This window comes from Sturnira hondurensis, unplaced genomic scaffold, assembly GCF_014824575.4.
Source record: "Sturnira hondurensis isolate 20B ecotype Veracruz unplaced genomic scaffold, ASM1482457v3 Scaffold0010128, whole genome shotgun sequence".
NCBI classification, from domain to species: domain Eukaryota; kingdom Metazoa; phylum Chordata; class Mammalia; order Chiroptera; family Phyllostomidae; genus Sturnira; species Sturnira hondurensis.
The window spans coordinates 40763314-40790905 of NW_028082759.1; the positions used below are offsets into that span (position 1 = coordinate 40763314).

Sequence of the window (27592 nt, forward strand, 5' to 3'; positions counted from 1 at the left end):
GGGATGTATACTTCACCACCTGGCACCTCGGTGTAGCCAGGCCTCCTCTGAATTTAGGATCCTAACCTGGCTTAGGTGGGCTCTTACAACTAGGCCAGTTCCTTCCTCAGCCACTAGTTCTGAGGCCTCCTGCCCCTTTCTGCCAGTGTGCTTCCCTTTCCTAAGCCGTATCTATGAGTCCTTCAGGTACCTAGGGTTTTTTTCTTCCTCTCCCAGCGTTCCTGCGCTCTCCCTTCTCCGTCCTGTCCTGCTCACAGCTGAATTCTCTCCCCTTGGAGCTGAGTTTTCTCTGGGCATTGCTGGGATCAACACCACCTGGACTCTTGTGCAATGTCTGGTCTTTCCCGTGGCTCCTGGTAAAGCACAGGTCATGGCTTACTGTGCTGGTCCAGAGGTGACACTACACACAGTGTGTGATTTGTGTACTTTCTCACTAACTTGTTTCACTGAAGATGCAAGTTAGTAGGTGTTTTACACCTTTGTTCTTGTTCCTCCAGTTTTCAGGAAAGTTAGAAAAATTCTGAACAGAGTTGTCACCATGCCCCCATCAGGCTGGTGCAGAGTCCCTTGCCAGGCATTCAGAGCGGCCTTGGTTGTACTCTGGGCTCTCAGGTGCGACCACTGCCCCAGCCATATTAGTTTAACCCCACCCCGGGAACTCACCGTGCACATCGCTTCTCTGTGTGCCTGCCGTTCTTCACGTCTGCACCGGTCCCTCCAGGGGCTTCTTCATGCTGGCTGTTATTTCTGGTCACCCAGCACATACTTCTGCCTCTCCCTTTCTCCTGGTGTCAGAACCTACCCACCCACCACCCACCGACAGGCATGTAATCCCAGTTTGTGAATCAGGGTGCCCCTTCTCTGGCACCAGTTTCTGGGAAAGCTGGGTGGTCCAGGCAGGGTCAGAGTCCCTCCCTGAGTCTTCTGTCTGCGAGAGCTAGCTGAGAAGTCAGCCTCCTGCCTTTGGGGTCACTGTGTTAAAGAATGTCTATCTGGAGGAATACCTTGTTTGTAAAATTAAAGGATTTGGGGACACAGAGAGCAGGGGAAGAGAGCTTCCTTGAAGTCCTGGACCCACCCTGAGGTTCCTAGTAACATAAGCCAGTCCTCACAGTTTAGCTCAAGAAATTCTGAGTCAGTGTTATCTTGTGCAACTTACTGCTGTAACATGTACCACACCAGACAGCGATTGTAGTTGCCTGTGTATTTTCCTGTATCCCCCATTGAAAGCCCTTCACTTCAGGACCCGCCCTGGTTTACCACTTGGTGCCGAACACCTAGCATCGCACCTTAAATGCAAAGTCCTTCATGATGCCTTCCACGTCCAGTGAGAGGGGCTGTGCCCAGTGTCCAGGACTGTGCCTGGCATGAAGCAGGCTGTCCTCGCAGCTGCCTCCTTCTTACTCTAGCTTCTTGCTCTAGAGTCAGAAGTGATGTCTTCCGCCTTGGTGCTTCCATATCTCATTTAATCAAGTGGCATCTCCTCATACTGTCTTACCTTGGTGTTATTTGCATCTCTCTTTTAAGTTTATAAATGCGGCAGTAAGTGCCAGGAAGCACAGGCCTTGCACAGAAGAATCTGCAGTTGTGGAGTGAATGGCTGGATGCACAGTGACCAGTACTCGAGAGGGATGAGGTGGAGGCTGGTTGCCCGCCCATTACTGGCTGCGCAAGTCCACATATGCAGTGAATCATGGGGTGGAAAGGAGCCTGCAGAAAGGGTAAAGCTGAACCGTACTTTTGCAGAATGTATGAATGCTGTTTGAAAATCTAATGAAGCCATAACAACTGACCACAGCTGAGAAATAGCTGTGTTATCCCCTTTGTCCAAACGTCTTACCCCTTGGTGAAGGCTGTGAAATTGTCCAAGCTGAATCACTGGGATGAGAAATGAGGCATGAGGAGCGTGGGTGAGAGTTTACAGTGCCTTCAGTTCTGAGGAGTGGACACTGAGTGTTCCCAAGAGAAGAGGCCAGGAGCTCTGGGTCCAGAGCTAGGTTTCACACCTCTCATGTCAGCCTCCTCCTTTTTTTTTTGCTGGGTGTTCCTTATGTGATTAGTAATAGTTGGACCGATATAACTTTTCTGATAGGGCGTAAGCTCTGGAGCCAGAGACTTGGTCTGTCCTATTCTATACTCAGTCTCCCAAAACCTAACGCAGTGCCTGGTCCTTGTGTGTGGGGCCATAGGGGGAGCTGCACACGTATTTATTGAATTCTCTACAATACTGGATCCAGCTTTATTACCTTGCGTGTATCTTGCTAAAGTGTGTATATTTAAATTTCCTTATCCAGTGCTATCCAATGTTAAAAGAACATTTTCAAGTCCAAGTTCCATGACGTCAGTGACCTCCATATCTTATTCACTAAGGTATCTCTAGTGCCTACAACAGTAGACAATGTCAATATTTATGGAATGAATGATTAGTGAAGTTTAAGTTGAGCAAACAAAAGAAACTAGAATGTTGTACTGCTTTTGTTTTAACATCTTTAGAGTTTATAAAAGTGCTTCCACCAATTTCCCTTCACCTGAGTCTAGCAACAATCCTGTGGAGTTAATTTCGTCAGTTTTATAGATGAGAAAAAGGCTCGGAAGCACGAAAGGGCTGGGCTAAGATTACATAGCTTACAGGTTTGGACTCGAACCCCAGGCTTGATTCCAGATTTCTTTTTCATGGATACCTGGACAGTGAGATGAAATTAATAGAAAGCTATCAAGATTTTATTATTGGAATTATAGAACCTTAGAGTTGGTAGTAGCCTTATACATCACAAATTCCAAACCTCTCTCTTATTTTTCAAAATACAAAAATAAGGTTTGGAGAATTTCTACTATGTATCCAAAGGCACAGCCCCCAGCTAAGAAGTAATCTCACTGAACTGGCTCTTCCACTTCCTGCCTCAGACCCTCTCAGCTTGAGAGAGGGGACTGAGCCAGCTCGAAACCATGCTGCCTGCCCTCTGCTTTCCTGCACAGTCGACTCATAAAAGCCTCGCCTCTTTCTGAAGGATCATGACCCTTGCTAAAGGACACTCGGTTTTCCCCTCTCCCTCTTTCTGTCCCCCCGCCCCTCCCTTCTTTCTTGGTTACCTTGAAGGTGAAGGATGAGGGTAGGGAAGAGGTGTCTGGCCAAGGTTCCCTACTTCCTCCCCATGCAGTCTGGTTTTGAAGTGTTCACCACTCAAAGCCCAGTTTTGTGTTTCTGTCTCTGATGCCCACGGTACAGACACCACCGGCTCACGGAGGGGTCATGCCGTCCGGAATCTAATGGAGCCTCACCTCTGCCCGACAGGAATGATCTCCCCAGGTCTCCGAGAAGGTACATTCCATTGTTTGGCCTCGCATCTCTTTATGAGTCAAAACCCAACAACAGAAGAGCACAAACCTACTTTTTACCAACAATCAAAGAAATGCAGTGAAAAACCACTTTTCAGCCATCACAGAGGCAAAAAATTATGGAGGTTGATGCTATTTCATGCTGGCAAGAGAGAGAGAAAATAAGCTCTCATACGTTGCTGCTGTAAAAATACCGAGTTGTACCAGGAATGCAGCCTGCTCTCTCTTAAACTAAAAAAATATGGAGATTATGTTCAGTAATGTCATCTTTGTTCATTTATCCTGGAGAAATCAGGATTCCAGTTTATAAGGTTGTATGTTCAAGAGAGTTGACATAGCTTTGTTGTAATTGCAAAACCCCAAAAAGCAATTTGCATTTTTGTTTTGAATTTCAGGAAGTGTTGAATAAATTATGGTTTGTAATACAGAATCTATTGTGTAATTTTTTAAAAAAGATGAGTTGAGGTTACATGTATGGACTTGGAGAGCTCTCTTGGAGAGCTCTCTTTGTCACTATATGTGAATATAGTGACAAAAGTTGCAGACTAATGTTAATGGGGGTGATGTTACTTTGAGAAAAATGAGGAAATCTACAGGTGCGCATATGTGACTGTGAGTCTGGAGAAAGAAGGGGCAGGATACCATCGTGGCTGACAGAATTTGTCTCCTGGAGGGTAGCATTGGGATGGCGAAGGAGACGTTAATACATCTGTGTTGTTTGTCTTGGTACAACAAGCATGCAATGATGTGATTTTTTAGTGAAAATTTTTCGAGAGAATGGGTTTGAGAGATAGATGGATTATAATCTACTTTCTGTCACACAATAGTTGTGAGAGGTTTGGTAAGATACTTAGGCTCTGTCCTCATCTGTAAAAGGGGAAATGCCTACCTCAGGGTGCTTGGTTATAGGAAGTGGAAGTGTAAAGCATGTCGTATAATGTAATCCTTCTATAAATGTTAGGTGTTTTTTCCTTCTACACAATTTGGAGAATATTAAAACACTCAAAATGTGTTGCCTATGCCACTGGCGTGTGTTACCCTGATATTCTCAACTTGGCATTGACCTACCAAAGAAGTCTCTATGAAAAAAAATATATATCCAGGAGATAATCTCCATTTCCTCCTTAATTCTTACAGAGACAAAGTAAGAATTAATATGCACTGGTGCCTCAGCCTCTGGGGGTTACCTGGTACCTCAGTTACAAATAACCCACATGAGAAGTAGGAAGGAAGGAAGAGGGCCAAAACAGATGCCTAAAAGTTTTCACTTCGCCAGATCATTTACTCTTACTCAGGTAACCCAAACGAGCTTTTTCAGCCCAGGCACATTACAGAGGAAGCTACGGCGGGCACCCTGAATGCAGCCAAGAGGGACAGCCTGGTCTGCACCCCAAGAGGGACACCCAGGGTGCAAGTAGCTCAGCCTACTGTTGAATTTTATGTAGTTGATATCAAGGAGCAGTATTCTGTGACTTTCCTCTTTCACACAGCACTTTGGGAAGTATGGATTTTGAAGTGTAGGTCTGCAGATTGTTCATTTTCACTTTATTTAGTAGTCTGTTATATGAATGTGCCACAATTTGTCCAGTCAATCAGTGGTGCACACATCTGGGTTCTTTCCAGCTCCTGGCTAGTGAAAGTGCTGGTATAGGAGTTCTGGTGCACAGAAGCACATGTTTCCGTGTGGTGCACACCTAGAATGGAATTGCTAGGTTACTGGGAGTACATGACAACAGAATACACACACACTTCATATCGTTAGTCTTTAATTTTTGCCATTGACTGGCAAAAATCATCATTTTTGAACATCATTTTAATTTGCACTCTTTTGCTTAGTAATGAGGCTGAGCATTTTTTTCAAATATTAATTGGTCATTTGAGGCTTCCTCTAAACTTTTTTATTTGTACTATTTTGTAAGATTTCTTTACATATTCTTAATATGAGGCCTTTGTTGACTATGTGTTGTGGACATCTCCCACTGTGGCTTATCTCTTCATTCTTGGAGACTTTCTTATTTTGAAATAATTTTAGACTTACAGAAAAGTTACAAAAATAATACCCTTCATTTAGCTTCCCCAAATATTAACAACTTTTTTCACCACAGTATAATTATCACAGTCATTTTTCATGACCTTGACACTTAACGATGAGTGCTGGTCAGGTATATTGTAGAATGTCCCTCCTTCTGGATGTGTCTGATGTTTTATTGAGGGCCAGGTTTAGGTATTTTGACCAGAGGGCCACAGAAGCGAGGTGTCCTCAGTGTATTACATTTTAATGTCACATGAGGTCAGTGCCTTATTGCTGGTAATGGTAACCTCCATCACTGTGTTAGAGAGCTATCTGCTGGCTTCTTTACTATGGAGCTACTGTTTCCACCTTTGTAATTGACAAGTATGTTAAAGGAGATGCTTTGTGATGTTGGTGCCACATTTCTTTTCAAATCTCCTCCAGTTTGTTGGTGAGAATACCATGGTGTTTGCCTAAAGGTGACTTTACATTTTCCTTGCTCTACTTATTAACTGGAATTCTTCTGTAAAGAAGAGTTCACTCTTCTCCCCCATGTATTAATTTATATTGATATAGAGCCATGGATATTTCATTCCATGAGTGATAATTCAGTACTGTAATTTTTTTATGTTGTTGTTCAGATGATTCCGGCTTTTCTCCATTAGCACTGCATCATTCGGTTCCTATCTCTTTGACATGCCCCATCCTTTCTCAAGAACTTCATTTTCTGGCTCCACAAGATGTTTGAAGATCATCTTATGTACTTCCTGCACAACTCTGGATGAACCACTTCTTCAAGGAGCTCTGTCTGGTTTCTCTTACTGGAGAGATGATATTGAGGAACCAGCTCTGGGCTCTCGGGGCTGCTGCTGGTACTCTCGCAGGTCCTCTCAGTGAAGTGTGTGCGCATACTCATGCACACACACATCAGTATTCACTTCCACACCTATCTGTACATATTAAAATTATGTTTACCCCAATACTATTCCATTTTTACAAAAAAACTCCACTTCCGGAGTCATAACTTCTTTCTCTGACAGTCTAATTTTCAATGCTACATAAGCTCCTACACGTGCAGTGGCTTGGAGAACACCCTCCACGTATTCTCTTCGGGTTTTGGTTATCCGTGTGCACAGCACAGCTGGGTTCTCTGCTCCCTTCTCATTCAGAGCTTGACGAAGAAGGAGGATGGGCTGTCTTGTTGCCTCAGGTTTGGGCAGATTCATCTCCTAGCAGCTGTGAATTCATGGCAGCTTTCTGTTTCAATTCCTGCAGTGGAGCAATGGAGAGTCTTGAGTGCTTCATGACCCTGGCCTCTAGACTCTCTCAAAATCAACTGATTAGGGACTTGAATTACATATGCAAAATCCCAACCTTGGCCTTACCATGTAACCTAATCACATTTGCCATATTCTGTTCGTTAGAAGTGGTCAGGGGGCAGCCTTCACTGAAGGGGGAGGGTGGGAGAGAAGCTGTGCCTCCCTAGGGGTCACCTTAGAGTGTACCTGCCACACAGTGTGTGGAATCTGTCTCTCCATCCCTACCACGGAGCCACATGCTTAGTCCTAGTGTGTGCATAAAATGACAGAATTGCTAACTCATACCTCTGTGAGAAACACTTACTAATTCATGTATTTGTGCAGTTTGCTGTCCTAGCCAGTCAAAATACTCATTCCAGCTACTAGGTTAGTTCTCCTCTTTCCTTTCAGCGTGCATATGTATTCATTTGCAATAGTTACATTAGATTGTTAATTGTTTCCTGTTTTGACTCTCCTTGTTGCCATGCTAGTTAATTACTTTTATTTTGGGAGTTGTTGGAAGCATTAATATAGTTCTAAAAGCCAAAGCTACACAGAGAAATGTTGCTCCATCCTCATCCCCCTCATCCTGCTTCAGTTCCTCTCTCCTTTCCATCTCCTTTTTATCCATCCTCTGTATGTAACCAGTCTTTTTAGTTTGTGGTTTATTCTTACTATCTTTTGCACAGATGAGCAGATAAATGTGTTTTCTTATATTCCTTTGTTACATTTTTCACTTAGGAGTTTTAGAAGTTTCTCTGAATCAGTGCACAGAGCTTGTCCTCATGGTTTGTGTGTCTGTTTAGATGTGCACAGACCTCCATTGTGTGGATATGACAGGATATTTCAACCATGCTCCTACATTTAAGCATTTAGGTTGTTTCCAATGTTTTGCATTTACAGATGACACTGCAATGAATAACCTTGTTGTCAGTATAAGTTCTAAGGAGCTGAATTATCTTAGGTCACATGCCAAACTGGGAAGCAGGGATGTGCCCATCTCCACAGAACACCTTCACTCTGATGCACCCACTTTCAGACTTCATGCTGTCACTGCCCTGGGGATATGATCAAGCCACTTGATTCTTCAGCCACTCTGGTTACTGTGTATGTAGGCCCCTCGCCTGCTATTCCACGGTAGACTCTTCTCTTTCAAGTTGCTTCTTCCCAAATCAACTTTCATGATTTCATTTTCATCTTTGGGCGGACCCTCCTCACCTCTGCTCTTTATCTTGTCATTTCAGTGGAGAGTCTGAGAGACAATAAAAATCTGACTCGAACCCTGGCTGGTGTGGCTCAGTGGATGGAGTGTCTGCCTACAGACTGAAAGGTTGCTGGTTTCCTAGTCAGGGCACATGCCTGGGTTGCAGGTCCTGGGTTGGGGGTGTGGGAGAGGCAACCAATCAGTGTTTCTCTCCCTCTCTCTAAAAATCAATAAATAAAATATTTTTAAAAATTCATCTTGAAATAGCTATAGTACTTGAATACTGATCTTCCCCAAGGATTCCTTAACACAAGAGTTCTTTGAGCTACCTGTTCAAGCATTTTGAATATTCACTGGACTATTCAGACTAGAGGTCCCTAACAGGGGGCATTAATAGACACAGGGTATGTCCATACTGCCCTAAAATGTTTTTAAAGATTGTGTCTGCATTCATGTGGGAGAAGAGCCACTGAGAATTCATTACAACAGCTTTAAAAAGTCTAAGAACCAATGTATTAAATATATATATATTTAATATATATATATATTTTAACAAAGATTAGTTGGAAGGAAAAAGTATTATATATAATATAATATATATATTTTATATATATATATATATTTTAACAAAGATTAGTTGGAAAAAGTACTGGTTTGGAGTTACCCTCAAATTCATCTTTACTTAAGTGGTTATTGTAATATAATACACTTATTTTACACAAGTTTTTTAAAGTATTTAAAGTGTATATTAAACACATCTTTTGGACAAGTAAAAACTAAACAGCAAATATTTTAAGATGTTCCTAGTTTTAAGACTAATGACCATAAAGACAAAAAAATAAAAGAAACTGACAAATGTGAAGTTAAAGGACATTTTATTTACTGACAGATTAAAAACCGTAACTCCAGATGGTGCTAACTGCACCACTGAACCCAATTACAAAGAACTGGTGTTAATACACAATTTTTAAGCAATGCTACACTTATTTTTGGCAAAGTGCTGTATTGTTTAGTCTGTGTATAAAACTGACCAGCTATGAACTAATCAGTATAAAAATTTCTATAAAAACAGAAAAAATTTAGACAGTGGCTCAAGAAAAACAAGCTGCCATTTATGCATAGATTGATGTACAGTATAGAACCTAACCAAATGTCCCTTTGTAGTTTTCAAGTTGTTAAAAAGTTTGTGTCCAGAAACACATCAAGAAGGCACATAGTACAATCTACGATACTCTTCAGTCTCTACAACTGATGCCCTGCCCTTGAAAAGCAAGTGTACAATTCACAATTTTACTTGAGAAAAAAAAAAAACAAAGCCACTTTTTTTCTTTGAATAACACACACAATTATTGATTAAAGTTCCAAACCTCTGGGGGAAAATGCAACCAAAAAGCAAGCAAAACCACTCACACACACCAAGCCAGGAAACATACACATCTAACCTCCCCAAGTCCTGGTTTAGTTTTCAGAAGTCCACCTAGAAAACAAATACTAACGCCTAAGGCAAATACAGAGCAAAACTGGGCATTTAACAATTGTATACAAGTTTTAAAAGTGGTGTAAGGGAAATCTCAATGACATACAAAACATGATCCACTTAAGCTGCCTTCCTTTGAATAGTAACTTCTCCCACATATAGGATACTGTTGCAAACAGAAAAAGGTATCTTTATCTGTATCCCTTCCAGCACCTTTCTCCACCCAAACCACCAACATTGGTGTCAAATTTCAAGTGAAACTGTTACATAGCAAGGCTGACACCACTGCATTAAGTTGGTTTTCTAACTAAAGCATTTTACATAAATTTTAAGCATTAAAAGAAGTAGATAAGGATGCCATTTATAACGCATCAACATGAGTGATGGCAGTGAAACCATCCATGACAGGAACCCTACTTTTAAGAGAACTTAATCTGTGTACGTGCCTTATAATTTTAAGGTAACATATGCTAGTATCTCCAATACAAGGAGCAGTCTCTAAACTGATTCTAAAAACAAAAGCTAACACTTGGAAACTCTTAAACGTTCTCCATTAATCTAAGTTTAAATGTCTATCTTCTAGTTGGAGTCCTTCATTTTTTTTGTTTCTAACTCAAAGAAAATGAGGATAAGAAAGATATTCATTCTTCTTTGCTCTTTTTCTCTTAAGAAGACATAAAGACAATATATTTCCTTGAGCAGGAAGAGAAATAGCAAACAGATTCAATGAAGACTTAAAGGTTACCCACCAGTGTGCTGCACAGATTTGAGAAGGAAAACCAATGGGCAATGCTTAACAGCCCTCTCAAGTTTTAGGTAAACTGTCTTACTAGGATCAAGGTACTGATACAAGAGAGAAGACATGTAAAAAGCAACAGTTTGCCTAGAAACTGGAAAAATGAACAGAAAATTAATGTAAATAAAAAAGCTCCCTGGAATAGGAAGTCAAAAATCCAATCACTTTGCACGTTCTGTAAACAGTTCCCCACCCAGCCAAGCATGAAATGCATTGCCACAAAAGATAAATAATAAATGGTTAATCTTCAACTTACAGTGCAGTACATAATTCAATTACTTGAGGAAGAAAAATAAACATAGAATATACACTACAAAATGTTTTATTAACAAAAACACAAACTTTGAGAAACATGGTGCATTAGAAAAACTAAGAAACTTATTCATGAGACCTGCTTCTGTGCACCACACATTCCAGACTTCTTCCAAGTAACATTCTGTATTATCAGTTTAGAAACAGAGCACTGACTTCAAAGGGGTCTTATCTCTCCCAGCTTGAATTTTTAAGGAATATGCATTAAAGCACATTGTAAACCACTAATATTTACAACAGCAAAAATAATTTATAATAAGTTGTGTTTTGGCCATGTTTCAAAGAATACTTAACATGTTAATATCATTGTGTTATTAGTGGTCTTGTGTCTTGCACATAGTAGATGCCTAACAACATCTAGTGACCAAGAACTTCAACTGAGTTATGTAACTACTTTCTCCGATTCTTACATGTGCCAATTTCAGAAACCACAATATAATATCACAGATGGTGTGGTAGCCCTTACCCTGAAAAAACATCCCAAAGACTGAAATTATTTGTCTTCCAGGAACAAGCATAAAAAACTAGACCTAGATAAGGAAACAAAAAGGCAGTAACTAATGGAGATGTAAATGTATATAAAGTATCAGGAAATCCGAAGAAGAAAAAAAATGTGAAAAAAGACCATTGTACTTATATATTGAAATCTGTCCATGCTGCCAAATAAATTCTCCTGGCTGAACTTCTATAGCTTGTGAGGTACTAACAACTTGCATGCAATGTATTCAGAGGCTTACGTCAAGAAAACATTTAGCTGGTCTATTTTCAAGTTACCAATATATGGCCCTGTAACAAACATGATGTAAAACATACACACCTTCATGAAAACTCTACCTTATCTCCCAACCCAAGTAAACACAAATAGAAACAAACTTCTAGCTCAGTTTGACAAAACTTTACAGACTTGGCCCCTAACAGAAAACAAATAAATAAAGGGGTGGCTGAAATGGAAGGGGAGTAAGGAGAGAAGGGGGATCTAAACTCTTGTTCTAAAGAGACATTCCTGGCACTTCATCAACGCCAGCATAAGAACCACCTACCACCACCATGTAACTATACTACTTGACTGTTTCAGACTCTAAACATCCCAGTCTGGTCAGAAGAGCACAGCTCTTCACTTTAAAAAAAAAAAAAGTATCCCATGCTTGCCCACATCAAGCTGCTACAGAGTTACTGAGAAATATAATACTTTATGTAACTACGTGCTGCTTTTTCCCTTGAAACATTGTAGAGACGTGTACTTATTTAATGAGGGTGGCAAAGAAGATGGAAAAATAAGCTAGTTGATTATGAAGGTGATACTACTGCTCTGTAAGCAGAATGTGCTTTGGATTGTAAATGTGCTTAATTTAATTTCAGAAGATTTCAGAGTCTGGATGGCTCAGCAAAACCCATCACAACTGCTAAAAAATAAAGTGACTGACTAGAGGTAAGAAGTAGACCTTCTCTGTGTCAAGTGACCTGGCCCCTGTAGGCATCGAACCCTGCACCCTGACCTCATTAGCACCAACACTCTGAAGAACAATTGTGGCAGAAAAATTGCCACAGGCCTCACCCTCATCACTGGATCCAGTGGAGACCCTTGGAATCCCCCACAGGTGCAGTTCTAGAAAGCCCCACTTCGAATCAGGACACGGTTCTCACAACAGCTGTGAGTGAGGTAACTACTACTGCTCCCCTGGTGGTGGAGGAGACAGAGGCCAAAGTGGTTAAAGATTCTGCCTGAAGCCTGACTTAAAACAAAAAATGAAAGCTCAAGGAAGCCAACCTGTCCCTCTTCATTTAGACGTCACGAAAGGCAATCGCCAGGAATTTGCTTGCTTGCCACTTGGCAGGACAGGCTCCATCCATTGCAGAGGATTGATCACTGTATCAGAAATACAAAGCCTATTGCTTTTCCCTGGGGCAGATAGAAATACGAAGTCACTCAAGTGCCTGGACAAGGACTTCTGAACTTACAGATGATGTAAGGTGGTGAGTGAGCAGAGCTGGCAGGAAAGAATTCAAACAACTTAAATAGTGGACTATTTCACAGGTCTAATTGAATCCCTCTGCACATGAGACAAGTGTTTTTGTCCCACAAGGCCTGTAATGTCTGTACCACGTCACACAGTCACGTCGGAATCAGTGAATGTACTGTTCACTAACACTTAATGTACCTGAATTCCAAAATGAACTCCATGGCTAATTGGGGGCAGGGGGAACCAATACACACAAAAATATATCAAGTTTCTTTCAAAAGAGAATTCAGCCATAATTCCATTATAACCATGGCAACTATAACCTGTTAATGCTCATGTTAGTGTGTAAAAATGTATGTTATATACAGAAAAGATTATCAAGTACTGGTCAATAAAGTGTGTGGCTGACCCTGAGAATAAATTTTTACTTACTCAAAAGATCAATTAAGTAATACAAAATAAAGTGAAGCTGAAAGACGCCTATTTTCATACTTGACAAGAAATGTCTTTATAAGTACTAACTTATATACACTTTACTAGATTTAAAGACATCCCCAAACACCAAACACTATAACTGTATTGATATGTTTCAAAGAATACTCTGAAAAAAATTTACAAAAAAGTAACTGTTAAGAGCAAGGCATTATGTGATACACAGCATGTAAATCTGGTTTTCAAGATAGTGTCTAAACACACTGATAAAATTACATGATTGGTCATCAACTAGCTGTAGAGAGACAGCATCTTCATCATCCAAACACACACATCCACACACATGTACAAACCAAGAGAAACAAACCAACCAAACTTAAAATTCTTAGTAATTGTACTGACGTGGGCAGGGCTGATGGACAGCCCAGCTACTGTGCTTGACTTGCCGAGAGTGGCAATCCCTGGTAAGATTTTGGCGACGAAGGCTATTTCTGTTAAGAGACTGTCTTTCACTGTGTTCTTTTATCCACTGGGAAGGGCGAAAGCTCTTAGGTTGTTCCAGAAAAGCCGTGTGAGCAGCAACAGCTGCAACATAGCAGTGAATGTGCTGCCCCACTTCATTTTGAACTTCCACTCTGGAACAGAAGAAAATGGGTCTGTGTTAAATAGAGTATGTTACTAATGAAAATTGCAAAGTTACTTAGCAGTCCAATCTGCCACACTAACTTATGGCTGAATGAGAGCTAGTGTCTCATGGCTGACAGACAAGTTTGTATTTTGTGACTTTCCTGACTGACAGAAAAGAAGTGGTAGAAAGAAGCAGTCAACTTTTAATAGAAACATGTCATATAATAATCAACAGGTGGTTAATTAAGTAGGCCATATTTGAAACAATAAAAAAAATGCTTTACACTTTGAGTAAATTTCAATTACAAAGCAAACACGTATGTGCTTTTCTAAGAGGGAAACTGACATTTACTAAGTATCTGCATTTGCCAACTATTTTGCAAATATTATGTATTTTAATTCTTGCCATGATCTTAATAGGACAATATTTTAATTCCCAAGTTTTACTGATCAGAAACCTACAGCTCAAAGATGCATTTAGGTCCCAATTATTAACTGACTCAACCAGGATTCTAACACAGGCCTCACTCTAGAGGACCATGGTTATGCAGCAAGGTGAGTAGTGACGCACTGTGGCAACAGCACCTTCACAGACATTTGCTGTCTGTAAGTGAAATGTCCTAGGAAGCAAGGTTTACAATTGTATTTAATAAAACTTTATATAAGGAAAATCTACTTACTTAACACCTTTCTATTAAGAAGCTACCGGCTCCTTATTTATATCACGACAGGGCACATGTTGGAGTGGTATGTGCACAGCGATGTCATGAAGACCTTTGGCTACAAACCATATGATGTATTGTTTTCTATAGTAAAAGCTAATCATTAAGTAGGATATATCCAAACTATAGTAACATAACACAAGAGGAATTTTAAGATGTTTTTAAAGATTTTATTTATTTATCTTTAGAGGGGAAGGGAAGGAGAGAGGGAGAGAAATCGCAATGTATGGTTGCCTTTCATGAGTCCCCTGCTGGGAACTGGCCTGCAACCCAGGCTTGTGCCCTGACTGGGAATTGAACCGAGATCCTTTGGTTCACAGGCCCACATTCAATCTACTGAGCTACACCAGCCAGGGCAAGCCTAGTTTTTAAAAGGTGGGCACTTTGAGTCCTTAACTTCCTGCCCTGACTGATAACACAGTCCCAAAGGGATGGACTTACTCTGTGCCAGTGAGTCTCACAAGCAGCTTCCCCTGGCCCTACAGATGTTAAGTGGTGAACTAGTAAATCACTAGCAAGATTTAAAATGCTATTTAATTTTACTGTTAGGAGGTCAACTTTAACTGGTTTATTACGGGTCGTTAAATTACACATATATTATTTAAGATTGTGGTGTTTATAAAGGTTGAAACACAGTAAAACACATACTCTGAAGTTCACCTGTAATTATAAAACACCTTACTTTTATGTGCCCTGTGGTAATACCTCCAAGGATAGATAGGATGGAAATGATCTAACTTTTGAAAGACATGATTTATCTCCTGCTCAAAAAATACAGACACTTATTTACTACATAGCCATTCTCCTAATTTTGGTAACATTTAATTTCTACCTTGATTTAGTGGGCCTTACTTATAAGAATTTCAAGTCCAAAAATGAGGACAGTAAATAAGATTTTGGTTATAATAATTTGCAGTACTTTCTTATGTTCAGAAAGAATTTATATAACATTAAATGTGTTCTCTTGATGTTATATATGGAAAAGTACTTATGCAACTTCCCTATTGTTATATCAAAACATACAAGATACAAAAAAACAAATGAGATACTGACAAATGACATTTTCACTGCTTCAAAACTGCAAACAGAACCAGATGCAGCACAAGGTCCTGAACTGGACACTGCTGTGTACAAATGAAATATTGTACACAGATGAAATATTCTGGGCTCCAATGAGGAAATCGGAACATGGTTTGTGAAGTGAAATTTTACTAAAAAAAGAAAGGTGGACATCATTGCCTAAGAAACAGGTTATAAAACAGTATATGCAACTTGATCCCGTTTAGGTTAAAAATGATATGTACCCACACATGCACGTTTGGGTACATACAGCAAAACAATCTGGAAGGATATACCCTAGGGTCTCAATAGTATTCACCACTGGGAAATAAAAATGTCATTTTAAATTTCTACATATTTGCATTTTCTAATTTGCTGCAATGCATATGCAGTATTTTTCTAATGTTATTTACAAAGCTGAATATACACACACATACATATATAATACACACACACACACTTTAAATACTGAAAAAAAAATATACGAATGCCAGTAAGTTTAAAATGGAATTTCTCAGAGGTGAGATTAGAAAAAAGAAAAGAATTTACCATAAGATACCACTTTACACTAGTCAGAATGGTCATCATAAACAAATCAACAAGTGCTGGGGAGGATGTGAAGAAAAGGGAACCCTAGTGCACTTTTGGTGGAAATGCTGACTAGTGCAGCCACTGTGGAAAACAGTATGGCATTTCTTCAGAAAACTGAAAAGGGAACTGCCTTTTGACCCAGTAATTCCACTGCTGGGATCATACTCTAAGAATCCTAAAACACCAATTCAAAAGAATTTATGCACCCCAATGTTCATAGCAGCACAATTTACAATAGGCAAGTGCTGGAAGCAACCTAAGTGCCCATCAGTAAATGAGTGGATCAGAACACTGTGGTACATTTACACAATGGAATACTATGCAGCAGAAAGAAGGACCTCCTACCTTTCATGACAGCATGGCTGGAACTGGAGAGTATTATGCTATGAAAATAAGCCAGGCATGAAATACAAATACCATATGATCTCATCTATAAGTGGAGCCTAACTGACAAAATAAGTAAAATATAACCACAGACATTGAAATACAGAACAAACTGACAGTAACCAGAGGGTAGGGAGGTAATGGGGGAAAGAAGGGAAAAGGTTTTCAAGGAACTTGTTAAAGGACCCAGGGACAAAGCCAAAGCCTGTAAAGATGGAGGTGGGAGTGGGTGGGGCGGAGGACAGTGGTAGAGGGGAATGGAGACAACTGTACTTAAACAACAATAAAAAAAGATTCAGGAAGAATTTTTAAGAACTGAAGAAATTAATTTGAATCAAATATAAAGCAATATTAACTCCAAAAACTTGTATTGTAAATTTATGTTGGAGTGCCTCACTGACCTCTTGATAAGCTTACAGGGCTGAATAAAGTGCCAGTTAAAGTAACATTTCCCATCAAAAAGCTTACCTAGTAGAAAGCCCAGGGAACTATTTAAGCAAACTTTTTCAATTTGATACAAGCATATGTCTACATTCATCGAGATAAGCTACAATGTTGAGACTTGACAGTGCAGTAAACTCTGGTAAAGTTAAATTAATGAGCTGCCTGGGCTTTGTTTATACTTGGCAAACAGGAAATGGAAGATAAATACAATGGTCTAATTTGTAGTGTCAGGAGCCTGGACAATCCACAGAGAGGCCCTTTGGACAACAGCACTAACTACAGGAATACCCAAACTGCTGCAAGGAATCAATCACCTGTACCCGGGACAGGCACGAAAAGAATTACGGCAGTGCCAGCACCCCACAACACTTCAATACCACAGGGAACCTTCCACGAGTGCGCATCATGGCCTAGTCAGACTTTGGGACAATTAATGCTGTCGCAGGCTTTTAGTGGGAGAGCACAATCCTGAATATGTTCCCTAGACAAAGGCTACACAATGTTTCTCAACTGGCTTTGGAACACACCAAACTTTACTGACCAGGCCTCTCCTCGAATCTCTCCAGGCCCTCCCCCAGCCTGGCACTAGCCTTTCAGACCACTTGGGACCCCCATGTATCAACAAAACACTGTTTGGGTATGAAATCTTTCCTTTGTGAGGCAGAAAATAACTCAGAGCAAAATGTTTTGGTAAAGCTGCCATTTTACTTCATGTTAAGATTTTCAGGTTTTCAAGGTGACTTAGCTAGGACTACTTGTAAGAAGATAAGAGTTATGTTTTAAGACATAATGTTCTTATTGAATTTGATACCCTCAAATAATCCAGTCTTACAGTGCCAGAGTTATATTCTAAAATACTTAACAGAAATGCCAGTCTTTTCTTTCCATTCATTAGCAGCATATTATAAGTGGATTAGCTCTCCATTAAATACCTTGGGCATATTATACTTTTTCTTCTTTTTCAAAGTGTCTCATATTTGAATGTCATTTGTTTCCTACAAAATCATCATCTTTTCTTATGTGTTTACTGCTGAAAATCGCTCAGCATGTAAGCTACCTTTTAAAAGGTTCTGCAAAATGATAACATCTATGTATGGATGTATACACACATATATACATATGCAGAGAGAATAAATGTGGTAAAATGTTAACAAGGGCTTTGAAGACAATAAAAAATAGGAAGATATGTATTTTAGATTTTTAAAATCTAAAATGAACAAGTTTTTTAAATACCATCAACTTCCTTGTGCACTATGCGTATACCCTCATAAATCTCTAACAAAATTACTTTTGCATCTTCTAAAAACAGCTTTGAATGGTGGGGGAAAAAAAATAAACCACATGCTAAACAGAATGCCTGTAGAAAGAGTCAAATACTTATGACATACCTTGGACTACCTGGGTTATGAAGTTCATCAGTCCCACAGCTGGTCTCACTGAGACCAGGGCAGGAATTATGCACAGCATAGACAGACATGCTGGGATGTTCGATGAGAAGATTTTCCATAGGACTGGTTTCCACCTTGATAGTGGTTAATCCACCCGCAGTGAAACACGGGGGAGGAGTGATAAACCAGCTCTCCTCCATCGGACAGGATTCAAACTGGAGGAAGCAGGAATCACTTGTATCAGCCAAGCACTCAAGAGATGCAGGTAAACAGGAGAAGACTGAAGGATGCTTGGTAGGTGAATCTTCACTAATGTCTTCTTCCTCATCTTCTGCTGCTGACAAACCAGTGCAAGTGTCTTAAAAACCAGAGAGACACTGCTATTAGCTGACGTCCACATTCCTTCATTTAGGTCAGAAAAAAACATTTATATTCACCGATAATGAGTATAAAATAATTTCTGAGCACTGTGTATACATGTGTGATGTATCACTGTATGGGATGGATTATTCTGGCTTTGTGAGAAGGTTTTCAGACTGTTTCTGTTCTACTGAGTCAATGTATAACAAGCCATATGTTGCTGCTTGTCTAGCCTGAGGGTTTGCTATTGAAGTGCCCCGACCTGATGGGCTGCAAAACTGGCAGGTCTGAAGTCAGTCAATTTCATGAGCTGATCACCTGGCATAGGCTGTTTCCTGCAATTTTTTTAATACAAATTCTTGTTTATTTACTTCTAAGGCCAAAAAACCTTTAAAGTTACTGATTTACTTATGTTAAAACTTTGAGATGTGTTTGCACTTTTGCTGTGATGATTAATGGTGGAGGATACCTTACCTATGAAATCAACAAGAATCCATTCATCATCTTCTTTCTCACTAAATTCTGGTTCTTGGTTAGAAGAAGTGTTGCTTTCACCTACAAACATTTTATTCAATCTCTGGAACATTTTTAAGGCAAGATTGAGACTTTGGCTGGATGTTTTTACAGCTGAGATCCAAAGCCCTCTGTCTTCAGTCAGCCTGACAGCACTGACAGGAGAGTAAAGTGCACTCAGTGCTTATTCAACTTGGGCCAGAAGAACAGTCATTATCCCTAAAATAAAACAGAAAAATCAGGTTATTCCAAACCAGCATGTCTTCACCTATTGTGTGTGTGGTTTTGAAAGTGCACACACACACGTGTGCACCCTTTGAAGAAAGCACAGGCCTTAGCCTTCTGTCACAGCTCTTCCTTTCCTGCAGGAGCCAAATGTACGAACTGCAGTATCTGGTATTTACAAAGCATGAGTGGCTACTGAAACACAACTTGTACATATCTCAAAATGTGAGACAAAAAGGAGTTGGCATAGATGTAGAGAACAGGCGGATGGTTGCCAGAGGGCAGGGGGACTAGAGGACTGGCTAACAAAGGGGAAGGGCTTACGAAGTACAAATTGGCAGCTACAAAACAGTCATGGAGATACAAGTACAGCATAGGGAACACAGTCAATAATACTGTAGTAGCTGTGTGCTACCAGGTGGGTACTTGAAATATCTAGAGGACCACTCTGTAAAGTATGACTGACTAACCACTACACTGTATACCTGAAACGTGTATTTAATATTGAGTGTCAACTGTAATTGAAAAATAAAATGTAAAAACTCCAAATGTGGGGTCAGTGATTGAAGAGTTTACTTTCACAACTCACTTCAGACATACCCCTGGCCTGGAGAGTACCCATGGCCCCTCTCACTCAGACATGCCCTGGTACAGAAGAACTCCTTGAGGGCAGGGACCATACCATTCACTTTAGTTGCCTTAGCACTTAGTGTAGCATCAAATCCAAAATAGAAATTCAAATGTTCAACTAAAAACACCAAAGCATGACAAGCCATATGAATTAGGAACTTTTAAAAAAGATTTTACTTATTTATTTAGAGAGAGGGGAGGGAGGGAGGGAGTAAGAGAGGAAAACACTGTTGTGGAGAGACATCGACTGGTTGCCTCCTGCATGCCCTGAACTGGGGACCGGGCCCACAACCCAGGCATGTGCCCTAACCAGGAACTGAACCAGCAACTTTTTGCTTGGCAGGCCAATGCTCAATCCACAAAGCCATACCAGAGAGGAGACGAACTATTTATTTTAAATAAAATTATAATTCATTCTAGAATTCACATTTTAAAAAAGATACAGCATTGTGAATAACAACATTATTGGAGAATTGCAAAAGAAAAGGAGGAAGGAGTTGGTTCTCTTTCACATCTGTACTTTTACAATAAGGGATAAATTTGAATAAAATTTATAAATTTAAATAATTTCAGACTGCAGTATTGCTTTTTTGTAAGTAGAGGAGTAAAAGCCAGGTATTAACAGTTGTTCTATGTAACAGTCAACTGCCAGAAGCTGCCAAATGAACCCAGCAACAGTACCCAGTGACTACCCTATGCTAGGCATTTACTCTTCTCTGGCTCATTTTCTCTTGTGCTCTGCATCTCTTGTATGTTAACTATAAGCATACCTAATTCCTTTTAAAATCTGTAAGGACAGCATACTTTGACCTTCAAAACAGTTCCTACAGGTGGCATGGGAAAACGTGCACTGGAGAAAACTAGGGACAGCAACTAGAACTGGGACCAGCCATCCACTGAGCAGTGGTCAGGGTGCCTGGGCTCAGTGCTGGCCCCGCTGCTTCTGCCCTCTCCGAGCTACGGAGTTACCCTATTTCAGTAGTTTCACCTCATGGAGTTCTGGTGAGTTCAAAATGAGGGACTACCCTCATCTGGTCTTGTTCCAGATTTATATATTCACATCTTCCTGGTAGCCTGATGGGCGTATCAAGCCTACCCCATATCAAAGAGAACTTAATTCCCCCCCCACCACCACCACAAACTTACATACTTTCCTTTATCCCTTCTCAGTATGGAGCAGCAGCAGCACCCAGCAGTTATTCAGGCCCCACACCTAGCAGTTACCCTTGGCTTCTTATAAGCCCTACCATGCTCCCTCCTTCCTACCCCACCCCTCCTCCAAGCTACCAGCAACTCCTCCTGACTCTAGCTGCTTGTGTGGCTCGATTCCACCTACTTCCCTCTACCACTCTCACCCTAGTAGAAGCCAACCTTCCTGGTGTTTCTCCAGATTCTGCCAGTCACCACCTCCTAGATGGTCTCCTGGACCCTATACTTGTAAAATGAGATAAGGCAGGCAACCTACTTGGCAAGGCATTTGGCACAAAGTTCTCAGTCAGTGTCAAATATTATTCTACAAATATTTATAAGCACCTATTATGCATCAGGTGTAGTGCTAAGTGCAGGGGGAAAGGCAGTCAGATAAAGCTCTCCTGTGGCCAGGTAACAACCTATGTGCTAAGTGCTGTGGAAGAACTACTGGGTGTCCCTCAGACCTATGCAGGTGGAGGTCAGGGAACATAAATGATTTTAATCTTGGGTGGTTGGGAAGATCAAGATTGAAGGGGCAGAAGGAACACTGTGGAAACCTGAAATTAGGAATGAAGCACCTGCAATATGGCTCGACTCAGATGGACAGTTGTGAGGGCAGGCTGGGGCAGAAGTTAAGGGGAGGGACAGGCAAGGATGACCCAAGTTTGTGGTCTGGCCAATTGGGAGGATAGTGAGACTATGTAATGGAACAGGAGTACCACAGGAGGTGTAGTTTGGGCACTTTAGAGGCTGAATTTGGGATATCTGCAAGTCATGCACCTGGAGATGTCTAGTGGGTGGTTAAATATAGGGCTGTGGAGTTCAAGGGCATGGTCTCAGCTCAGGGGGGCAGACTTGGGAGTTGTGGATGAGACCACAACTTGGGAGTGGATGAGACCATCCAGGGAGGATGAAAGGCTCCTCACTAAACAACACTTCTTCTTCTAATGAGCATAAGGCTTTAACCCATAACTTCAGACTTTTTTGTTTTAAAGAATCAGGAACAATCTGGATGTTGCAAGTCCTGGTTATGCAGAAATGCTAATTGCAAGTCATGTGAACCATCATCATATTCCAATCTGTCCTCTAAAAGGAGGAATAGGGAAGGATTATCTGACCTGATGATATAACTCCAGACTTTTGACATTTCACTTTCAAAGCAGCCATCTTCAGCTGTAAATGTAGTTAGAATCTGTAGTTGGTTAGATTCTGGTTCAATTCTTTATGTGAAAATTGGGTTAAGACGGTTGTTTGGCGTGCTGCTACAACTGTGTAGTACTACTAATGTGTCTTCATATCACTGACATTTGAATACTTTCGTGGTCACAATCCATTACCCTCAGCCATTAAATATTGAAGGTAGGTAAACAGGATGTGTCACTTGCATAACCAGTATTCCTGCAACATGGCCAAATCATGAAGGCTTGGAGCTCTAACATAAGAATTCAAATTCGGCTCTATGTTCCACGAAAGAGAAGTCAGAAGAGAGGTGGGCTGTGTAATTTGCTTAACCTACTGTGGTATGACACATATCCTGAAAGAAGAACTACCACAGGGTTTGATATAAAGGTTTTGAATATATAAACTAGAAAGGAGAGAAAATATTCTCAAAATCTTTTCCTCATTTCTCTTAAACTGGAGGCAGATATTGGCCCCAAGTATATTTCTGTGTCTGCTGAACCAGTTGAGAGTCTAATCCCAGTTCCCTAGAGCACTGGGTTGGGTGCAGGCTCTGCACCAGATAGGAAGCTGGCAGTGGGGGGCCAGGGGAGGGACAGAACATGCCCCACAGGGAGACCCTTGCTCCTCCTAAATGAGCATCTTGTTCCCTAACTGTGATGTCACATGGGGTCCAGGCCAGATCAGTGGCAGCTACAAGGCAGAGAACATTAGGCTGGGCACCACCTACAAGGCTGGGACAACGGTGGGTTTCCAGCTGCAGAGGGCCCCTTCTGGCTACAGCTCCAAACCCACATGAGGACAGCCAGCTTATCCTGCCACAGGCACAACTACATCACAGGAAAGGTGTCTCCAGTGGGGCTTTCCACCTGGCAGTGCAAGTCAATCTTCTGGTTTCCTGTAGTCAGGGGCTGTCTCCAGGTGTCCCATGCCTCCTGCAAGGGCAACCAGCCTTGGGTGCAGTGATCAGGAGCCCAGCCAGTCAAGAGAAGAGCTCATCTTTCCAAGTCACTGTTAGTATTTATATAACACACCTGTTGAAGCTCAGAGGGAAGGATACGGAATGGAGTCTTGCCTATCCTGCCAATGACTCAAAGACTGTCCCAACCCAGTCACTGCTACTCTTGACCTTGGCTCCTACTGAGGAACAGAGGTTCTCCACCAGGCTGGTTCTATGTGGGGCTAAAGGGCAAGGCAAAATAGACTTCACTCCTCCCTGCATGTCACTGACTTTTTGATACTGGTAACTGGAGGGCAATGATAAACCTAAAATGAAAATTCCTAAGAGGACAAATTTACAAACACACCTAGAATTTAGTATAGAAGTAGAGGCAAAGAAGCCTAGGTGTGTAGTGCTGCCTTTGTCTGGGGCACCTGCAAGCTTTCAGCATTAAACCTCAGCCGAGCAGTCTCACCCCAGTGGAGAAAAGAAACCAACTGTCTGTCTGCACCCCAGCATTTCAAGAAGGCAGCTTTGTAATCCTGGTTCAAAATACCTCCCTTTAAAAAATGTCTTTTTCATTATAAAATGAATGAAATCACATTATAAAAAAAGTTTAGAAAATAGGTATTACTCCATGTTCTGTTGCAGCCGCTGTTAGTATATTGTACATTTTCCTCTAGCTTTTTCTACAATGCAGTTTTTTTAATCGTTGGTTGTAGTCTAGTGAATGCACAATTTTGTACCCTGCTTTGTTACTTAACATTTCTTCATCAACGTTTTGCATATTATATTACATGAGTAGAAATGCTCTGTGAGCAGAGAAAGGTGGCTGAGTTGATATTTATGGGGAGGAGCATTCAAGAACTTAGAAAAGGAGTTGCTGGTCTGGAAGAGCTTGTTAGCTTCTCATTTTTTGAGACTGTACCAACCTAAAGGGAGTATGGCTCTGGAATTAGCCAGCTAATTCTGGCTAATTGTGTTTGAAATCTTGGCTCTGCTATTTGCATCTTGTTTGAACTTAAGATATTTAGTCACTTCTTGGTGCCTCAGTTTTCTTACCCTTAAGCATTGGGGGTGGTGGTGTCAACATGAGTATTAAGTGTATATCACTTAATAGCACATGGCACATAGCAGGAAAATATTAACCACAAGTTCATTCCAAAGCAACTGTTGACTGACTATGAGCAAGTAAGTTAGCATCTTTGGGTCTGAGTGTCTTTACCTGCAAAAATGTTTATATAATAATTAGAGCTACGATTTACTGAATGCTTATTTTATGAGACAGGGACCTGAGGTACTTATTTGCCCCATTGTACTAATAAGGAAACTGAGGCTCAGATATTAAGTAATTTGCTCAAAAATGACACAGCTGCTCAGGGGTGGAGCTGGCATTACAGCCTCAGTCTGTCTGGCTCCAAGTACTTTGCTTTTCCCTGCACATGATCTCTCAGGCTCCCTCCAGCCTCAACTGTGGCTCTGTGAACCTCAGAGAACAGCTCTGTTTCAGCTGGTGTTGGCTGCCAGTAGGCGGCTCCAAAAACAACATTAAAAAATAAAAATCCCACAACTTTGATGATCTAACTTCATGTATACTTGTGGCTTCTTGACAGTTTCGAAATACCAGGTGGCTCAACAAACCACGTCATCAATGAAAAGCAGCCTCAACATTATCTCTTTATATCCTGTCCCCCTCACTTGTTTAGGGGAAAAAAACATGCTGATTTGGGTAATTTAAAATCTATTTTAAACTGCAGAAAAAACAAGCAAGAAAGTAGTCTTTGCCTGTTCCACTTTGACCTTTATTCAACTAGCTGCAGGAGAGTTACTCTCCCAGGGACCCACGGATATCAGCCCTGAGGCTGAATGACAGTGGACAAAGACAGAAATAGGTGGTAATTCATAGCCTGTTAACCTTGAATTTTGAGAGTAGGGCCATTCCCAAGAGAAACATAAGAGAGCACTCACAGAAAAGAACAAAAGATAAGAGGAAAAAACCAAGAGACTTTGGTCATAGAAATTTGTAAGACCCTGGTTCCAGGCAGGGGCCTTTGAAAATTATGCTGCCAGTTCAGAACCAACGGTGTCTGAGACTTAAAACCAAAAGCTTCCCAAGTGCTTTTCACATCTGCAATGAGAAATGTATTTCAATTACCAGGCAAGTGATGTCAGGATCTTGGGGCACCTCATAACTTCTGTTCAATGACTCCCAGGGTGACTCCCCTCCCCCCTTTCCTAAAACTACTTTGTATTTAAAAAACGTTTACTTTTAGCAATGTATGCCCAAGTCCTTGGAAGTTACGGACGGAAAGGGGCTCTTCTTTAATCTGCCCGATTCGGAATTAACATAGAGGATAAGCAGACATAATTGGGAAATACAATAAGAACAGGAACTGTCGCTTACAATGCATCTCCGTCCTTAAAAGAGAAAATACCCTGTCCTTTTAATTGGTTGTGTGGCCTTGTCTAAATGACTCAATCTCTCTGGACCTCGGGTTTCCTATTCACGAAATAATACGGTAAAGCATGCATTATACTACATGGCATATCATAAGCCCTCAGCGTGGATTACTCGTAAAATCATAAGGATGTCTAAGTTGTGGGCAAGTAAAGTGAGTGCTCTACAGGTGCGACCTCAAAGAGTGGTGTGTAAGATCCACCGCGTAGGCTGCGGTCGCCGGGTTCCGGGAGCGGAGGGCCCACGGTGCCACGGAGCGTGACCCAGGGCCTGGTGTTTGGCGGAGGGGGTGCCTGGCGCTGGGCCGCGGCCCCGGAGGGATGAGTCGCAGGGCGGAGGCCAGGAGCCCCCGGGCGCTCAGTCCCGGCTGGACGGCCGGGGGCAGGAGCGGGATGGAGAGGAGGGGAGTGAGGAGGAGGAGGTCCCGCCGCGGCCGAGGGAACCGGCAGGCTCGGGGGAGGAGGCAGAAACCAAACACCCAACGGCCGCCCCGTGCCCGGGCTCGGCCCTCCCCAGGTACCCCAGGCCGGCCGAAAGCGGGAGCGGCCCGGGGCGGCGCCGCCGGGCGGAAGCCGGGGGCCGGGGAGCTCGCGGGTGGCGGCTCGCAGGCCGGTCCGAGGGCGCTGCGCGCGGGTCTGAGCAGCGCTGCCGCGGCGGCCGGGACAAGCGGACGCGGCCCCGGCCCCGCCTGCACTTACGTGGGCCTGACCTGCAGCGCGGACGGCGGCGAAGCAACAGCGCCTCGCTCCACGGGGACGGGCGGGCGCGGGGCTGCTGAGGTAGCTGCGGGTCCTGGGATAGCGGGCGCGGGGCCGGGCCGGCCCTCCAGTAGCTGCGCCGCTGGCCGCCGCCGGCCCCGCTCGCTCCTTTTGTTGTTGTGCGGCTCTCGGAACAGCTGATCCACTGCCCCGCCCGCCGCGGGCCCCGCCCCGGGGCCGCGCCAGCACTGGCTCCACCAATCGGGAGCGCCGGGGCCCCGGGGCCACCCTGCGAGAGGTTGTCACTAACGCACGTGACCTGGCGCCGAGCCCGGCAACACTCTCAAGTTAGAAACAAGCCAGGGCAACAAAAGCCGGGCGCCGGGAGGAGACCGTAGGGGCGAGCGGAAGGGAGAGAGAGTGGGGGGTTGGCCAGCCTGGTACTGGGGCGACTGGGGGACAGTAGAGGAAGGGCCAGGGCACACAAACGGGAGCCTGCAGGAGTGTGAGAAAGAACGCGAAGGGCGAAAGGGAGATCCCGGACCCCTGTTATTCCTTTGGCCAAGAATATGTGGCACAAAAGGACTCAAAATTTTTTTAACTGTTTTTTTACTGCGAGAGGAAGATTGTGGACATTTAGAGTTATAGAGCCTAATGACCCCAAGAGGCCCCTTCAGGCCAATGTAGGGTAAAACCACAGACATAGAACTATCTGGCAGGCCCACTTCCTGGCTTTCTTGCATGGAAAGTCTGGGCTCCAGATACGGGGAATGCAGGGTTACCCAACCTCCTTTTAAAGGTAAGGAGCCAGACCCCACCTTGCTGTGTCAGGCTGGTTGCACTTGCCCACAGGCTCAGGATTCAGCCTATGGAAGGGCAAGGCAGAAGAGGCCATCAGACCAGGCCCGAAAGCCAAGAGGACAGGAGCTGAAGAGCCTTCTGCTCCAGCAGGTGACAAGAACCCTGGAAAAACCCTGGGGGAAGAAGAGTTAGGAGAGCTGCTTCTTCCCCAGGCTCTGCATGGGAGCTCTCTGGTGTCCCAAGGAGGTTATGACCTCTCTTCTACTATTATAAGTGCAAACTGTGGGCATCTACACAGGACCCACCTACTCACCCGATTATTTATAGTGAGAGGAAAATGAGACAGTGGGTTTGAAAATGCTTTCCAAACCGAAGCTCTGTATGTTTAGAGATGGATTAGCTGTGCCTGGAAAAGACCAGGGAATCAGTTGATGCAGATCAGCTCTCATGTGGATCCTGTTTGGGCAGAGATGCAGTTCTCTGGCCTGGGGTGGAATTTATAGCAACCTTCAGCAGGTATTTATAGCATACATTACAGTGTCTGGAAGACTCATA

At 42.4% G+C, this 27592-nt stretch overlaps 1 protein-coding gene and 1 non-coding gene across 2 annotated transcripts; both read right to left on the bottom strand.

The window, feature by feature from the left end:
* Positions 1-8707: 8707 nt before the first annotated feature.
* Positions 8708-26426, bottom strand: TP53INP1 (tumor protein p53 inducible nuclear protein 1). Its single transcript, XM_037058759.1, has 4 exons — positions 26237-26426; positions 18877-19134; positions 18043-18400; positions 8708-13462 (listed from the first exon to the last, which is right to left on the bottom strand). Exons 2-4 carry the CDS (start codon positions 18986-18988, stop codon positions 13213-13215), a joined length of 720 nt encoding a protein of 239 aa, XP_036914654.1. The 5' UTR covers positions 18989-19134; positions 26237-26426; the 3' UTR covers positions 8708-13212.
* Positions 21958-22086, bottom strand: LOC118995647 (U8 small nucleolar RNA). The gene has a single exon (XR_005068342.1). It is a non-coding gene; the product is annotated as a U8 small nucleolar RNA (small nucleolar RNA).
* Positions 26427-27592: the final 1166 nt, after the last annotated feature.

Excerpts from the sequence above, each read along its gene's own strand:
- TP53INP1 (XM_037058759.1), bottom strand. The coding sequence starts at position 18,988 with ATGTTCCAGAGATTGAATAAAATGTTTGTAGGTGAAAGCAACACTTCT. Across the intron at positions 18,401-18,876 it reads GATTCTTGTTGATTTCATAG|ACACTTGCACTGGTTTGTCA; the intron begins GTAAGGTATCCT and ends CTGGTTTTTAAG. Across the intron at positions 13,463-18,042 it reads CATAACCCAGGTAGTCCAAG|AGTGGAAGTTCAAAATGAAG; the intron begins GTATGTCATAAG and ends CTTCTGTTCCAG.